Genomic DNA, 19,267 nt, shown 5'->3' with positions numbered 1-19,267 from the left:
TTTTCTAATAATTTTGGCAGTTAAGGGATAAAAGCAACATTTTAATGACATTACAAGTAAAAGTTTTTAATGCTTTAAGATTTTAATGTGCTCATTTCTTTCATTTCTTTTAACTTGATTGTTCTTCTACAAAATCTTTCTTTCCCTCAAATTTACTTTTTTCATGAAATAAAAACTTGATTAAACTGATTTATTATTAAATAAACCAGACTTATACCAGATTTTAAAAAACATACCAGATAAAACAAAAAAAAACCAAAGACTTTAAAATAAACCAGATTTAAACCAGATTTTCTAGAATAAACCAAAACAAAAATTCCAAGCCAAACGATAAAAAACAAACCAGATTTGAGAAATCTGGCTTTAAAAAACTCCAGATGGCAACCCTGTACTCAATATAGACGTGTCTCACTTGAAATTTTTTAAAATTTTATCCAAGTACAGATGCGAAGATCTTAACTATTTAAAGATCAAACTTAATTAAAGCAAATTAATCAGCGTTATTTTGTGAAAACAATTCAGCGCTAGAGATTTTTCAAGCTTTTATACCACCTTTTTAATATGAACTTGGTGCCGTGTACCTGGAATTGGACCCAGTTTTTTCTTCCAGGTACCTGGAATCGGGGACTTAATCTGGTTCCAGCCCATCTCTAGTTATACTGCCTATGAGCTTCATTTAAGCTAATAACTTCTTTGAATAATTAGTTAAAACCACTTCCATATACTATTTTTTCTATTTTTTATAAATAAGTTTTAAAATAGTTATGGCTGAAAAATAAAAATTAAAGCAAAGTCAGTTAAGAATATGTAATTTTGATGTAGAAAGTTCAAGAGTTTTCAATGACAACTGTGTGGTTTTTTTTATTAATAGTTCTTAATTATTATAATTGTAAATACTTATGTTAATACTGATTAGCTAAATTTTGATGCTTTTGAAGGCAGTTACTGCTTCTTTTTTTTTAGTATACATTTCTTTGGTCATTATCTTTACATTTTTTTCTAAACCTTGCCTTCTTTTATTGCCTATTTTATCTCTGCCACACATCAGAACATTAAGGATGCACACAACATTTAATTTTTCTTTGGTTTTTAATCTTTTACTTTAAAGCATTTTTTGCTGTTAAAAGTTGAAATAATTCCCTGAACTTGGCAAGGAAAATCTTACTTTTGCTCTTGGTTTCTATTCTGCTTTACCAGCTGACCAGTTCTTTCTCAGAGATAATTAATATTAACAAAACACTCTTAACTTACAACACTAATTATTTCAATCTTTTGTTTGAATTCTCTGTTTTATCAAGAATAAAACAAATATTTCAAACACTCGAAACCAATAAGAGCATCTTGTATACCTCTACATCTTTTGTGATTGCCTAATAATTCTTTAATGTATAAATATGCTCCAACTGTTTTTCTACAGACTCCACATTTAAATCATATATATATATATATATATATATATATATATATATATATATATATATATATATATATATATATATATATATATATATATATATATATATATATATATATATATATATATATATATATATATATATATATATATATATATATATATATATATATATATATATATATATATATATATATATATATATATATATATATATATATATATATATATATATATATATATATATATATATATATAGAACCCTTAGATGTTGTCCGAAAGTTTTTTCCATATTTTGTTGACAAAAAGTAAAAATTAAAATGCAAGACTGGAATTTTTTTTTTTTAATAATGATAGACTGCCTGCCCCAACCAAACCCTCAGTCGATGTAGCAGCACTCCCTTGCGGGTCAGGCTATTTGTCAGTCGATGTAGCAGCACTCCCTTGCGAGTCAGGCTATTTGTCAGTCGATGTAGCAACACTCCCTTGCGAGTCAGGCTATAAGATAGTCGATGTAGCAACACTCCGCGCATGATTTACAGTAAAAAAAATAAAAATAAAAACATTTTAATAAAAAAAATAAAAATAAAAACATTTTATTAAAAAAAATAAAAATAAAAACATTGTTTATATTGTTAAAAACATTCAGAATGTTTTAAAAACATTCAGAATGTTTTTAAAAACATTCAGAATGTTTTTAAAAACATTCCGGTCAATTAAATTTACGTTTTTGTGGTTTTTTTATATAACAATTAATTTGTAATTAAATTAATGGTTTTGACTTTCGTCCAACACGCAAATGTTGGACGAAAGTTAAAAGTAATTAAAAGTGACGTATATGTTGGCGTAAGAATCACTTTTTTCCTTCCGCTCTTCCCAAAGCCAACAAACTATAGATCTATATATATATATATATATATATATATACATATATATATATATATATATATATATATATATATATATATATATATATATATATATATATATATATATATATATATATATATATATATATATATATATATATATATATATATATATATATATATATATATTAGAAGAAAATCACTTTACAAAAATTTTTTTTATTTTACATTGTGTTTCATCAACAAAGATTCATCAGAAAAATCTGATGAATCTTTGTTAATGAAACACAGTGTAGAACAGAAAAAATTTTTGTAAAGTGATTTTCTACTAATATATAATTGCTCTGTTTTTTTAAGAACATTGAGCACTCTGTTGTGTAGAATACATTTTAAAGTTGTTTAAATATATATATATATATATATATATATATATATATATATATATATATATATATATATATATATATATATATATATATATATATATATATATGTATATATATATATATATATATATATATATATATAATATATATATATATATATATATATATATATATATATATATATATATATATATATATATATATATATATATAGATATATATATATATATATATATATATATATTTATATATATATATATATAGGTATATATATTTATACATATATATATGTATATATATTTATACATATATATATATATATATACATATATATATATATACATATATATATATATATATATACATATATATATATATATATATATATATATATATATATATATATATATATATATATATATATATATATATATATATATGCTTATATATAAATAGGTTTGTATTTTATTTTAAGGCTGTTGTCCAGTTAGTTGATAGCGACACTGGAAATTTAATAGAACATAACACTCTAACTTTAATAAATCATTATTCTAAAAAAGTATGGGATGCAGCTCAAAATAATATAACTTTGGTGGACAACTATACTGGTGATTTTTGTATAGCAGACTTTTGGTTAAGGAATTCCTATTTAAGGTAACCTTTGATTTTTTTTATATACTAACAAAATTTAATTTTTATTTATTTCTTAGTTAATATATAATTAAGACTTTCAAAATTTATGGGGAGAAGTTTTTTCAGTTTATTAAAAAATTTGTAAACAGTTAAAGTTATATTTATGTGAAGTTTCCAACCCCTTTTTTTAAGTTTTTTGTCTCACTGTGATTTTGTTTTTCTATTCTTATTTCACTTTAGTATAAACATTAGACACCAGTGGTTTTAAAATTTTTTTGAAAAGCTAATTACCTCAAGTTAAGATACTTTTAGACTATAAAACCATTATGTCTAAAATTCAAAAGCTTCAGGTCTTCTCAATTTTTTAATATTTAGACTTATACTTGCAAAATATTATCTTTAAAAGGCGTGAAGCCATAAAAATTTATCATTTTATGGATAAACAGTAACATTGTTTATATATATGTAGCAATATATATTTTAAAAACTATATAAAGACTTTATATATTGTTATATTTCTATTAGATGTTGCATCAAATTGCATTAATGATGCATCAAAAGGTAAAAACATTGTTTGTAACACTATAAAATATTAAAACTAAATTGGTCACTTAATGATGTATTGTTTAGTTGAATACAAAAGGTGCTTTTAGGGTGTTTAATAAAGAATTGTTCGATCCACAGTTCAAGCAATAAGCAGTTTTGAATTAACATAAATTTTTAACTGAAAAATGGAGTTAACATTAAACAACACTGATGTTACAGCACTATTATTAGATTTTTTTCTAATTTGTGGGGGCAAAAAAAAAAAAAAATATTATAAGCTGTGGAAACTAAAGATAAGGCAGGTGCAGTCCTTTCCTCACCCTTCCCTAAAAAAGGGTTTGGTTCCTCAATTGTTTAGGACTATTTATGTCTTTTTAACATAAATTTCTTTATCTGAAGCTTTTGTTTGCACTTTTTTTTTTAAGTAGATGATAAAATAGAGTTATCGATACCTATAGTTTTTTTCAAATGGTCTTTTATATAAGCCTGTTCTACCAAAGGAACCTAAATAGTTTTTTGTGTTTTTAAATATTATTTTGATTTAATTTACCATGAAATAGATTGTAATGATAAATAGTGTAAAATGTATAAATATTTGATAAAAATTAAACAAATTATGTTGAGTTTTATTTGAAATAAGTTACTTTCAACTTTCATAGCTACAGATTTCATAGATACAGATACAATAATTTTCAAGAAATAAAAACAATTTTCCAAAAAAAATTTTCTTTTTAAAATTTTTTTTTTCTTTTTTCTTAAAAATAAGAACAAAAATTTTGGTTTCAAACGCTGTAGTAAATTACTAATTTTCTGTTTATTTTAACAACTTCATTTTTATTCAGGAATTAAAAAGTAATTACGCAACGTAACTCATTTTACGCTTAAAATTGTCATTCGGTTACTAAATAAGATTTAACATAAGATTTAAAAAAATTAATATAACAAAACTCATTTTTAAAACTCCTTACGAAATTAAAAGAAAATTGAATGTATAAAAAATTTGTTTTTTCGTAAGATACAACGATTTTAAAATATCAACTCAGAATAAAGTTAAAGTTCAGAGTAAAGTTAATTATAGTCAAATTGTTTGTTGGCAGTTAATTTTTTTGAAAATAAAAGAACAAAAGTAAAAATTTCAGTCTAAATAACAATGTAGTAATCATGCAAATTTAATTTTCGAATGAATGAACTTTTGATCTTTAGCTCACAATTTTATTTTATATTAGAAAAACCCAAAAAATGAAACTAAAACTTGTTCAGAAAATTGTTTAATTTCCATTTCAGTTATAATAAAAAAAACAAATAAAGTAACTTCATAAAAGTCTTATTAAGATTCAGTTATTTTTAATTAAGATTTAGTTAATCTCAAAATACCTCTACCATCCCTGCCCGACCACACGCCAAAAAAAAAAAAAATGACATCCCCAAAAAAACTCTAGGTTCGCAACTGCACAACAACCCAACACTTGGAAAGAGATAATATTTTGTTAACCAAATTGACAGTAAAATTTTTTTTGGCATAATTCGGCGTAACAGGAAGATTAGAAGGGCTTCCACCTTTTAATTTACTCAGTATAGTTTTTTTTGCAGAAGACATATTTTTCTTGTAACAATTTGTTGACAGTTTTTTTATGTAAAAAAACCTATAATCCCTTAACAAAGATGGCAACAAATTAACAGCTTCTGTGAGTTTTGATTTACTATTCCTTTGTTTCATTTTTGCTTATACTTTTTAAACAAAGTATCTCATAAAAATTTTCAATAAGAATGGTGTCTTTATAGCACATTTTTCAATTTTAAAAACTTAAATGAGTTTCAATTTTAAAAACTTAAATAAACTTTATAAAAGTTTATTGAAGTTTATTTATAACATGTATTTATAATAGATCTCTCTAAATAATCATATATATTTATAACAGATCTCTTTAAAACTATCATCTCATTCTTCTTTATCATCAGAATCCTATTATCATCCTACCTCTTACAACTACCTGAAAACTGACTAGGACTCTTTCTGTGATTTTCTTCATGATAGCCCTTTTGTAGAAATCTTTCCTCTTCTTGCTGAAAAATGCGCTTCTTACATAACTACTTGGATTCAGGCTGGCATAGAATATTTTATTCCCTCTCAACGATTCCAAGTCAAGCCTCACTCCATGGTTTTCCTTGCATTACACCGCTGCAATTTCCAATCGAAATCATTACTTCCAAGGTTCTATCTTTGGCCCTATACTCTTTTAATTTACATTAATAATCTTCCAGATATTCTCATATCTAAGGCGACATTGTTCGCTGATGATACTACCATTTATTGTTGTCTTGATAAGAAGCCAACACTATTTGATTGCTTTGAGGGGGAATTTGAGCCTAAAAAGGATCTCATTTCTGCTACAGCATGGGGCTCACAGTGGCTGGTGAACTTTAACTTAAAGAAAACTCAGTTTTTTTCAGCTAATTGCTATTAAAATAATCAAGATCTTCTTATATTTATGAACGGTAATGTACTAGATGTACTAACCTTCATCTTCTAGGATTAACTCTTACATCCAATCTTTCTTGGAAACCATATATCAAATCAATTGCAAAATTAGCATCTGTTAAGGTTGCTTCTCATTTTCATGCTTGCCACTTTCTTACTCCGGATTATATTCTTTATCTCTATAAATCTCAAATCCGTCTTTGTATGGAATACTGTTGCCATATCTGGGGCAGATCTTCCAATGATGTCCTTTATTTCTCACACAAGATGCAAAAACACATTGTAAACATAGTTGGACCTGCTCTTGCAAACAACCTCCAATCATTATCACATTGTCATAATGTTACTTCTCTTTTTCTTTTCTATATATACTCCAATAGGATACTGCTCTAAAGAGCTAGTGTCTCTTTTGCCATCTACTAAAATTCATTCTCGTGTTACTTTTAATTCTATTAAGTCTCATTGTTTTACTGTGACTGTTCCTAAGTGCTCTAAAAATTTTTATTCATCTAATTTTTTTTCTCAAACATCAGGTCTTTAGAATTCGCTTCCTTCATCTTGCTTTCCTGTTGTCTATCAATCACTATCTTGCTCAGTAAACTTCATCTCTTCTCTTAACTTCTCTAACTTCCAACTCTAATAGTGGTTGCTTGCAGCCTTGAAGAAAGTGAAGATGTAAAAAAAAAAAAAAAAAATTTCAAAATATAATTATATAAATTATGATATATAATATTTAGTTTTATTTTATTTTGTAATAACTTTCATGATATATAATTATATAAAAGCTTTATAAAACTAAATAAGCTTAATAAAAATAATTTTTTACTAATCTTTAGAAGGTACTTTTTTCCCCTAAAAGTTTTATCTTTTGGAAAATGATAGTTTCAGCTTTCGTTTTCATACATTTTTTGCAAGCTATTGCTTACAAAAAATGTATACCACTGAAAAAAATGTATACCACTGAAAAAAAAAAGATAGTATTAGTTTTAATTGTGATTTTAATTATTTGAAATTTTTCTGGAATTAACAAAGATGAAAAAACAAATAGAAAAGTATCAACTTTTAAAAATTATTCAAAAAATGATAATATCTTTACTTAAAAATAATTAATGTTGTTATTCAATTATTACGTTAAAAGAGCCTCCTACTGTCCTATATTTTGTATACAAAATATATATGGAGTCAATCATAATGGTTTTTTTATACATTATGGATGTATACAAAATAATCATGTAAAAAGTTAAACGTTTAAACAGATGTAGTTTTAAAAATATGTTTAACCCAGCAGTTTTTAGAAAGGAATTTATTTTTTATTTTCATTTATAAAAACTTAGGTCAAGTTTTTAGCTGATTTTTGGTGGACAACTTTTTAACATTATTATAACACTAGAGACATGAAAAGCAAAATTTATCCCTAGCATTAATGATAAAACAAAATAAATTAAAAGCAACTTGTCAACTGTCATAAGTAGAACATGCTTTTTTTTATATGAAATGGTACTGGTATTATAACTGATATGAAATAAAAAAATAAAATATTTCTCTTTAATATGAAGTTATTACACTTACTTTTTTTAATATTACTATTTTACTATTTTCATTTCTAACATGGCTGCAAGCAACCACTATTAAAGTTGGAAGTTACTCAAAGAAAAAAAAAAGAAGTTTATAAAAAAAATAATAATTAATAGACAACTAATACGTAAATCAGGAAAACAAGAAAAAGGAAGCAAACTTGAAAGAAGAAAAAAAGTAGACAAAAAAGAATTTGTGGAGAACTTTGGAACAGTGAAAAGATGTTACTGGATAAAAGGATGAGACTTAACTAAATAACAAGTAACATGAGAATGAATTTTAATAGATGGCACAAGAGACGTTAGCTCTTTAGAGCTGTACTAATTATAGTTTTATAGAAAAGAGAAAGAGAAGCAATATTACAATAATGTGAAGATTGTAATCTAGAGCTGAAGGTTGAAGGCTAACTGCAAGAGCTGGTCCAACTACATTTACAATGCATTTTTGCTGCACCTTGTCTAAAAGAGAAAGGACATCATTTGAAGATCCATTCCAGATATGGCAACAGTATTTCATACAAGGACAGATTAGACATTTGATGAGATAAAAAATAGAATCCGAAGTAAGAAAGTGGCAAGCACGATAAAGATATGCAAACTTAGCAGATGCTAATTTTGTAATTGATTTGATATATGATTTCCAAGAAATATTGGAACTAAGAGCAGGGGTTATCTTTTTCCGGATATTTCTGGAATTCTGGATATTTTTTTCAATTTTTAGTTTTTCTAGATATCCAAAACATTTTCAATACATCCAAGTTGAGGTATATATTTTTGTAATGTATTTGTTTTTTAAGCTTTTTCACTCGTCACTCTGAAAAATTATGAAAAGTGTCAAAAAAAAAATTAGAAACAACTTAGCTAAAAGCGAAATTAAAAAGAAAGTAAGGGAAAACAAATCCTGGATTTTTTCTGAATATTTCATTCAAACAACTTTCTGGATTTTTTAAATAGACCAGGATGATCTATGAAGAGTTAATCCTAAAAAACAAAGGATAGATTACTCATTGAGTACATTACTGCTCATAAACATAGAAAGATCAAAATTATTACAAAACAGTTTGCTAAAAATTAAAATTCACCAGGCACTGAGAGCCCCGTGCTAAAGCAGAAGTGAGATCTTTTTCAAGCTCAAATGCCCCTGCGCAAAAGCTCTGCGTTATTAGAGTGTGTTTTCTTTTCATCAAGACAGTGTCTATCAATAGTTGATAGCATCATTAGTGAACAGTGCTACCTTAGATGTGAGAATATAATAAGAGATCATAAATGTAAATTAAAAAGAGTATAGAGCCATGGATGGAACCCCTGAAGTTACTGGAAATAAAGAAGAATTCACCTCATTGAGAGTAAGTATTATACTATGATTGGTAAGGAAAGATTCAATAATCCTAAAGGTGTTATTTGGCGGCAGGATAAAGAAAGATTTCTACTCAAGGGTCGTTACAAAGAAAATCACCGAAAGAGTCCCAGACAGCTTTTAGGATGATAAGAGAGGTACAACAATAAGGCAATGATAAAGAAAGATATAATAATTTTTGAGAGATTAAGCCGTGATCAGAAGCACCTAAGGGTGAATGTTTAGAAACTAAGCACTGACTAAGAATAAGAAAATAAGACATATCAAGTAGAGAATGAAAATGATTTGGATTGTCTGAAAAGTGAGTTGGAAAGTTGGCTATTTGTGTTTGAGATACAGAAAGGCAAAAGTTGTGGCCTTAATGTCTGCAGAGTCTAATGCAGTGTCACTGACACTAGAGCCAAACCATTTAGTGTGGTGAGCATTAAAGTTATTAATAACAACAATATTGGTGAAGGATGGAGAGAAAATGCTTGGTCAATTTGATCAGAAATAACATCAAAAAGAGTTTTCAGATGAAGGAGAGCGATATAGAACAAAAGAAAGGTGATAAAGTAAAACAGTGCTAAATGAAAGCACATAAACAAATAGTCTGTATGTTGTGTTCATAATATATTCTCTCTAAAAGATCAGGACCAATTTCTATGATCAAGTCTTAATACATGTACACACATACATACATGACACACATACATAAAACAAAACAAATATAATTGCTAACAAGAAGTCAAGCTAGTTTATAAATCTTCATAATTGAGTGGTTTTTTACTCTTTTTTTTTTGTCCAGGACTTGATACTTTTATTATTTGCTTTTTGTTAATCTCATCTGAGATTTTTTTTGCTTCTGCTATTATTCTATTGTGCACCATCATCTCCGCGTTATCACAAGTCCTGTTTGGGGCAAATATAGTATACAATCTTCTAAGATAAATTTGATTTGTCCATTGACTTCTTATGATGTTAGTGTGGTAGTGTGGACTATTTGTTATGTGCTTAAATTCCCACTGTTAAGAAAATTGATGAAACAATTTTGAAGTATATTGTGTACCATTATTTGAAGACAATTCTTCTGGGACACCATTTCTAGAAAATGATTCTTTGCATACTAGTATTACATTTACCGAATTGGTATTTGAAAGTAGAAAAATTTTTGACCACATACTATAATAATCAACAACAATTAAATAATTTTTGTTAGCCCACTGAAACAAATAGTTCCAACATTTTGCCATGGTTGCGTTGGAATATTATAAGCTAACAGGGGTTCTTTTGGTTTTGATGGAAGATACATCATGCATGCTTTGCACTTTTGATTAGCTGTTCAATTTGGTTGTTTAAACTTGACTAGAAAACTGCCTGACATTCACGGCGTTTTCACTTTTTAATTCCTAAGTGACCTTCATGCAATTTTGAAAGTATTTCTTTTCACATGCTAATTGGGATTATTATTTGGTTTTTATACATCAAGAGTCCATCAATTTTCAATATTTCTTTAAAATTCCAATAAAGCTGAAGATTTGTTGGACAATATTTTTTAGAATTCGGCCATCCAGAAACTATGCTATCTTGCAGTTGTTGTAAAAGTTCATCCTGCTCAGTTTTCTGCCTAATTTCTTCTAATCAACTCTCTGTAGCCGGCATACTTTTAATTATTGAATTAACGTATATGTTTAGATCATTTTCTGCAATTTCGTTGTCCTCTGTAGGTTGCGATACAGGTGCATGAGACATTGCATCAGCATCTGTAATTGACTTGCCAGTAACATGTTCTGCAGTAAATGAAAATCTTAACAATTTCATTCTTAACTGTTGAGTTCTTGGCAACATTTCGGTAAGCGAGCAATAGTTTAGTATAGAAACTAAAGGTTTGTGATCTGTTTCTAAAATAAAATTTGATAACCCATACAAATACTTCAACATCCGTGTGCACCCCTATATTATAGCTAGCATTTCTATTTCGATTGGATAGTATTTTTTTCTGTTGTTGTCAAAAATCTAGATACACAATCAATTGGTTTGTATACCCCATTGTGATTCTGATAAACAAATACACTAAGTCCGTTTAATAAACTTCCATCTGTTCTCAATTTTATTAGTTCTGTCACATCATAGTGCGCTAAAATTGGTGGATTTGTCAAACTTTTTTTTATCTCATTGAATGCTTTAATATGATTTTCTGTCCATACCCATGCTGGTTTTGAACTTCAATTTTGAACTCACAAAGGTTGAGCTAGTTTAGTGAGTAATGGATTAAATTTTGATAACTGTTGAGCCATACCTAGGAAACTACGCAAACCTTAATACGGTATGGTGAAATTTTCAAACAATAATATAGTATGGTGTCAAATTTCATGTACCTCGATTTGTACAGGGTCAACTTTAATTGTTCCTAACCCATTAAATATTAAAGAAAACTGTTTTACCACGTTATTTTATGTTATTTTAATTAAACCACACATAAATTTTTTGGGAATGTCTATTCTAACTAGGTTAAATTTTTGGAAGGCAGGTTTACCTAACAAAGCAGTTTTCACATTATTGCAAACATATATGGTAATTAACTCGCTGTTCTGACCATTGATTGTAAATGAATTTTGGAAATATCCTAAGCAATTTAATGGTTTAGGATCAGGACCTGATAATTGTCTGTTACTAGTATGTAATTGATTAACTTTAATTCCAAACCTTTTTAAATGGTTAGGTCCTATAATCGTAACTTTCTCACCAGTGTCAATTTTGAATTTTATTGTATCACTTTTCACTTTTAATTGTATTTACCAAGGTCCTTCTGACACAGAACTAATCCAATCCAATTGCACAAATTCAGTTTTTACACTTCCTAAATACAAGGCCCCTAAATGCTGTTGCTAGGTTGAAAAATTATTTTGTTTTGTTTTGCTGATCAGCCTCTCTATCTGAAATATTCGATTTTATTTTTAGGCAAACTGAGAATTAAAAAAATGATTCATAATATTACAGTCTCTACATTTTTTACCCCGTGTTGAACATGATTCTAGACTAAAAGGATGCTTTTTTAATCAGAACTTACATGCCAATTAATTTAAACTCAAGTCTCTTTCATTGCCAGTGTTCTGTGTCTGTGAATTAAACTTTTTTCTGTTGTATAATTGTTGTATGATTTGGTCAACATTTTCACTTTTAATATTTCGTAATTCAGATATACTATCTTGTGCTTTTTTGAAAGAACAACAAATTTCCACTGCTTTATCCAGTGTGAATGTCTTTTCAGAAAGTAATTTTTCTTTTACTTTGTCACATTGTATCCCAGATACAATTTTATCTCTTAATAAACTGTTAAGACAATTGGCTGTTTTACAAAAATTGCAGTTTTTATTTAATAATTTTATTTCTGTCAAGAAATCATCAAAATATTCTCTATCTTTTTGAAAATGTTTAAAATATTTATCTCTTTCCAAAGTTTCATTAAAAATACTCTTGGCAAAAACTTCCATTTTCTCCAATATAACTGAAGGGTCTATTTTTTCATCTTCGGTTACACTTAATGATTCATAATTGTTTTGAGTTTCTGAAGAAAACGTATACGTATATATGTGGTTTTTTCTCTAAATCCAACAGCAAAACATAATCATGCTCTTTCTCAATCCAAGAGCAAAATACAGCATATCTATCTACAACTAAATATAACATTGGAGGAGAAACAACAACTTTACCACTTTCTGCCATTTTTTATAAAAAGATTTTCAAGATTAAACAAAATAATCAGTAAATACTATAAAACTTTATTTTCTCATATTTATTTACATACTCGTAACGCCATGTTGTGTTCATAATAACTCAAAAAGACTAGCACCAATGTATCTGATCACGCAGTGATACATATATATAAATATGACATTCTGTATAATAGATTTAAACTTAGTTTCTTGACAAATGGGTGAATTCTTACGAATGTAAATGGTTAGGCTAAGCATGTGACTATTGGAATCTTTACAAATTAAAGGTCGATAACCATCAATACTAAGATCACAAGATGAGACAGCTGAACTCAAAGTAGTCTCACAAAGAGCAAGTAGGTCTGGTGAACTTTGCAAGAGATAAGACTCAACAGAAGAAAAGTTGTCTTAAAGACCACAAATATTAGTGAATGATAGATTTAGAGAACTTGGTGGTGATGATAGTTTTTGTGTTTTATAGTTTTTGGTCTTTAGTCATTTTGAATTCGTTATAGAACTTGACTCAAAGCACAGATAGTTTTCAGTACACTATTTAATAATCTAAGCAATTGCCTCATTATTATAATAAATTCTAAGCTGTAACAAAAGACTCCAAATGTAGCCTCGACACTGTACACATACATGAGACACCATCCATACGCAACTGTAAAGTAGCTCTTAAAGAGGCTGATTTCATCAACAGCTGTAAAGTATCAGAGCACTGTAAGTGCTCTGATACTTTGCAGCTGTTGATGGAATCAGCCTCTTTAAGAGCTACCACAGAGTTTGAGAAGCCTAACTACAAGCCGGCCTCAGAACCATAAAACTTTATCATAAGTTTTAGACCTGTACTCTCAATTCGAGATAATAGAATAAGTTGCCTAGTCATAAAAACAGAATCAAAAGCTAAACCCATGCATTGAGTCAAGAAGATACAGCATTCAACATTCTAAACTGAAAACAGTGTGTTATAAATACATCTACGCTAGCCTAATAAATGAAGGAGTGCAAAGCTGGTCAACTCATAGAATCTGCTTACCCCTTAATTTGAGTTACATTTCTAAATTATCTTGGTCAACATGCCCAAATATTATAAAATCTATACAAACATTAAAAATGACTTATTCTATATATTAAACTTTATCACTTTAAATTTCAAGGTTAATCTTTTTGAAAGATTTTTAAAGTTTAGTAGTTATAGAATGATTTTCTAGTCTAGCCACAGTTTCCGTATATTTTTTATTAATTTTCTATTCCTGTATGGTATGTGTTTTAAGTAAACTTTTTCAAATATAAACATTTAAAAAAGCCCACTTAAAAAGTTCATATGTTCATATATTCACTACAGCATCTTGCTTTGAAGTGATGTTAAAAAAAAAAAGAAATAATAGAAAATGGTATTGACTTTTAATTTATGACAACAACCAGTGAAAGTGTCATGCATTATTTGAATTCTTGGTTACAATTATAAATAACACTAACATTATTTGGTTTAGATGGGAAAATTGGAAGCCTAATTATCGCCAATGTGGAGTAGCTGGTCAATGGATAAATATGTATAAAGGTGAAGCATGGTTTAGACAAATTTACTTTCAAAACCAAGCTTTTTCTGGAGATGACCAGCGGTTTATTCAAGTAAATTTAACTTACAACAATACTCAATATCTAATCAACACTCTCCCATTTTCTACTTACTGTGAGTTTAATTTATATGCATTTAATATACATTAGTTTATTTTTATTTTTCTAATAAATTTTCAAGTGGTTCAGCAAAAAGAATATAGAATATATATAAAGAAATATTTATTTCATTACATGTACTTTTGTCATAGGACATAGCTAAGAAGCAGAGCTTTGCATTTATTATGTGATCTTTATAGTATCATAACAATAGTGTTTGTAATTTTTATGCTGCATTGCTTCACCATTAAAAATTTATTTACTTTATTGATTGTGCCCAGTGGGAAATAATATTTTTAAGAATTTAGAAAATGGAACTGTAAAGTGTTTAAAATTATTTTTAAGTAGATAGCAACAACACTAAATTTTATTTTTTAAAAGATAAAATACTAAATTAAACAATAATGTAAGAAAAAAAAAAGTTATTTTAAAGTTTTCATAGAGTTAGTTAGTCACGAGTTTATTCAGTTTTTATTTTTTTTATTTTTATCATAAATAGTAAATGGATGTGCGATTGCTTGACTAACTTTTTTTTAAAGACCATGAAAAGAAGATATATGTCGAATGTTTATTCAGCTATTGGTAATTAAAAGGACTTCTTTGATAAAGTAATGGTGACAGAGTTTATCATAAATTTTACTTATAATTTTAATAAATTTAATGATGCTTATAACCAATTATGCTTGAATGATGCTTATGACCGATTACTTATAATCAATTATGCTTATAACCAATTCTCCTTAATAACAAATATTACTCTGATTGCTAATATAGTTTTATAGTTTGATTTGTTGTATGATTTATCATTTTGTCACAGCCTTTCACAGTGAGTGGTTTGATTCACACTGATTCTTTTCAGGCTATTTTATTTATCTAGTTTTTAGCTTTTGTCACTTAATTTTTTTTGATTAATTTTATTCAAAGGTTTTATTATAAGCCTAGTTTTTAGATATTAGTTTTAGATGTTTCTATGTTTTATTATAAGTTTTGAAGAAAGTTTGAATTTAGTACTTTTTTCAATAGCTTTTCGTTATCTACCTAATGGTTTAAAATTTGTAAATCCGTTACCTGCAACAGTTGTTGCCAACACACCATTTACAGTAAAACTTCAGGTAGTTAACTCAGAAGGTTTTCGAATTAATGATACTCAATATTCTAACTGGGAAACCATGTCTGCTGTAAGCTACATTCATAAACTATACAGCCGACCATATGGATTGTGGTTATTTGAAACAGATTGTGTTTTAAGTGGCAGTGATGTTGTCACTACAGTGACCAATGATCTAGCTATTTTTAAGAATTTAGAAAATGGAACTGTAAGTGTTTAAAATTATTTTTAAGTGGTAACTAAATTTCTATACTGAATAAATGTCTACGACAATGAGTTAGTAATTTTGAGAATGAGTCTATAACATACATGCAGATGAGTGTGCATACATTAAATGTAGACTTTGGTATTTTTTAGTTTTTTAACTTTTTCCAGTCTTTTTTAACTTTTTTGAAAATTTGATATAATACACAGTCTTTTCCATATGAAATTTAATGCCAGTGCATAAAAAAGTGCTGGCAGGATGGTCATTTTTAAGCTAGCCTGTACACTTCTGCTATTTAAACTAAAATAAAAACAGTGGAAAGAATGTTTTGAATAAATATTAGATAAAAAAAAGTTTTATTGTGAATTAAAACAAAAGGTAATTTTTTTTTGACAAGCGCTTTTTTTGCTAGAAAAAGTTCTTGCGCGCATGTGGGCAAGCGCAAAAAGGCTTGAGCTCAAAAGTGCTGGCTAAACAGAAAAGACTGAATATATGCTACTTATGTAATCTATATTTAGTTAAATAAAAAAAGAGAAAAGTTAAAGTATTCCAAACAAGTGTATCATTTCCAAACAAGTATATTGTTTTTTTTTTTCATAAGAAAGATTGTCATTAAACTTGTATTAGCATTTCAAGTTTTAACATTGTGTCAAAGTTTTTTAATAGCAATAATTAAAATAGATGAATTTTTAAAAATTAAGTCATGAAACAATATAATTTTTTTAAATTATAGGTTGATGTAACAATGCAGTTAGAAGACATTTTTGAAAATTTGCAGCTTAATTTTACTTTAAAGAAAAAGTATCAACCATATCGAAGATATCCTGAAGAGGAATTTAATTCAGTTGCAAATAGAATGGATACTTATGAATTATTTTCTCCATTTTTAATTGATGCCTCCTCTAACAGCTCCTTCATTCGGTATTTGTGTTATATTCAATTAAGAGAACTATTATTATCAATAACTGCACCTTTTTTTATAAATATTTTTTGTTTTTATAAATATTTTTATAAATATTTTATAGTTTTTCTATATACAATATATGATTATGGTAAATAATTTTAGTGTTTTTTTTATGGTTAATTTTATTATGGTTTTTTTTTTATTATGGTTTTATTATTTATCATGATTTATTTTTCTATGTTTTATTTCAATGACTATTTTCTATTGTTTATCAATTTATATATAAATTTACTTTAGATACAAAAATTATAATCCTGTTGACTACTTCAGAGGAACACTGCTGGCTAATATTACTGTTACAGGTTGGAATTTGTTACTATTTTTTAAAGTAACTTGATGATTTTAACCTTATTAACCTAAATTGAGCACAATATGTTTTGTATATAGACAATAGTGGTTAAATGTATTTACACCACATGTGCTATACATAGATCAATGTGTTAAAATGTTCACACAACATGTGCTCTTAGGAAAAAAAAACTTTTGAAACATATGGCCTTTAAAAATTCTACAGAATTTTTTTGGAATGTCTAATAATTTCTATAGAAATTGCTATAAATCTTTTTTTTTTTTATATAAACATATGTAGAAAAAAAAATTCTATAGGAATTTCTATAGAAATTAACAAAGATTCTACAGAAATTATATAGAATTCTATAGAATTTTTATAGGCCATATGTTTCAAAAGTTTATAGAAATTTTATAGAACTTTTTTTCCTGGGCTGCACATAGACCATCCAAAAATATGGTGACATTCATACTTTTTTCTGACACATCAATGAAATGAACTTTTATTGATGTTTCAGTTCACTTTTTGTTTAAATAATAGGTATTGATGTTTTTTTTACTATGGAAAAAATTAAATATTGTGCTTTTATTGAATTTCACAGTATACGATTTTTTCATGAAACTAACTAATTTTGATTTAATTCATAAAATACAGTAGTTAATACTACTTACTGTATTTACCAAATTTATACCAATGTACTTTCATAATTTGAAAATTGATTGTTTTACAATGATGGAATAAAAATATTGGAGAAACATTTGTATTCCATCTTTATAAAACATAAAATATATAGAAATATTTATATATTTAAATATGAACTTTCAGATTTCACGTTTGTGGAAAGGAATTTACTGTGTTTTGCAGAAAAATTGGAGTTGATTTATTGTGATAAAATAAAAATATTATAGAAATATTGTTCATTTTTATAGTACTAAAAGAAAGAAAATATGCAGTTTTAATTTATCTTGAAATATCTTATATAACTTTATAGGTTATTGACATGAGTATTATTATTATAAATACATTTTATAGGTAAAATATATTATTATTATAGACTTAGTAGATTATTTATATTATTAATACAATAAGTTTAGGGAGAATTTGATAAGTACTGCGCGTGGAACCAGAGATAAGTAAAATAGTAAAACTTCTTTTTATTAGCTCAAACTGCTTTTCAATTTCGAATTGTTGCTGGTCATACATTTGTTGGAAATCAAGGAGCTGGTCTTCAAATTATGAATCCATTACAAGTTGAAATTATTGACATCAATGGTAATAGAGTTACTTCAGGACCTGACTCAAACTTGGTAAGTAAACTAAAGATTTAAATTCTGTTTAAATTTTAAGGTATGAGTAAAGGATCTGTCATCACTTAAGAATAATATTGTATTAGTTGTTGAAATTAAAATTATTATAGTAGTTGAAATTAAAATTATTATTTAAGTAGTTGTACAGTTATGTAAAATAAAGACTATTTCTTTCTTTTTTTTTTTTTTGTGTGTATTTATGACTAAAATATTATTTTCCTTTTTTTTTCAATGCTGATTTCAAAAACGATAACGTTTGACTTTTTTTTACAGTTTTAAAAACAAAAAATTAATAGAGTTTTTTATATTAGATTTTAGCAGGATTAAATAATTTTTTTTTAATGTATTCAAAAATTATGCAAGTCAAAAAATGTTGCTATTTAAATTATGCTAGTCAAAAATTGAAATAACTTGATTATTTACTTTTAAAATTGTTAAAAAATGTTTATAATTTTTAACTTTTTAGTTTGAATATATAACAAAGGTTAATAACCTGGCTATGAAAAATAAAAAAAGTTGTTATTTTCATTCTAATTGTTGCATATTATTGTTAGTTGCACCATTGAATGAATATCAATGTTTTTAATAATATCATATATGTTCTACTTCAAAAATATCTGCTGGAAATAAATAATTATTATTTGATGATTTTAATATTGATCTGAATTAATCAAATAATGACATTGTGGCAGTTGATTTTTTAAATTTAATTTAATTTTTTTAATGTCTTTTTATTATTTGCTGACAATAATTCTTTTAGA

At 26.4% G+C, this 19,267-nt stretch overlaps 1 protein-coding gene across 3 annotated transcripts in view; it reads left to right on the top strand.

Moving 5' to 3' along the window:
* The window catches only part of LOC100197588 (uncharacterized), a 100,669-nt gene that overhangs the window by 5,266 nt on the left and 76,136 nt on the right, over positions 1 to 19,267 (top strand). The window contains exons 3-8 of one of the 3 annotated variants that reach the window (XM_065788541.1): positions 3,145 to 3,323; positions 14,450 to 14,649; positions 15,657 to 15,949; positions 16,680 to 16,867; positions 17,148 to 17,212; positions 18,361 to 18,506. In XM_065788541.1, coding sequence (XP_065644613.1) covers positions 3,145 to 3,323; positions 14,450 to 14,649; positions 15,657 to 15,949; positions 16,680 to 16,867; positions 17,148 to 17,212; positions 18,361 to 18,506 — 1,071 coding nt within the window. Of the gene's footprint in view, positions 1 to 3,144; positions 3,324 to 14,449; positions 14,650 to 15,656; positions 15,950 to 16,452; positions 16,504 to 16,679; positions 16,868 to 17,147; positions 17,213 to 18,360; positions 18,507 to 19,267 lie in introns of those variants that run through there. The other 2 variants (XM_065788542.1, XM_065788543.1) reach the window with 2 other exon arrangements.

This window comes from Hydra vulgaris, chromosome 01, assembly GCF_038396675.1.
Source record: "Hydra vulgaris chromosome 01, alternate assembly HydraT2T_AEP".
Taxonomy (NCBI): Eukaryota; Metazoa; Cnidaria; class Hydrozoa; order Anthoathecata; family Hydridae; genus Hydra; species Hydra vulgaris.
Note: the sequence above shows the minus strand (reverse complement) of the source record. Positions and strands in the feature narration are given on the sequence as shown.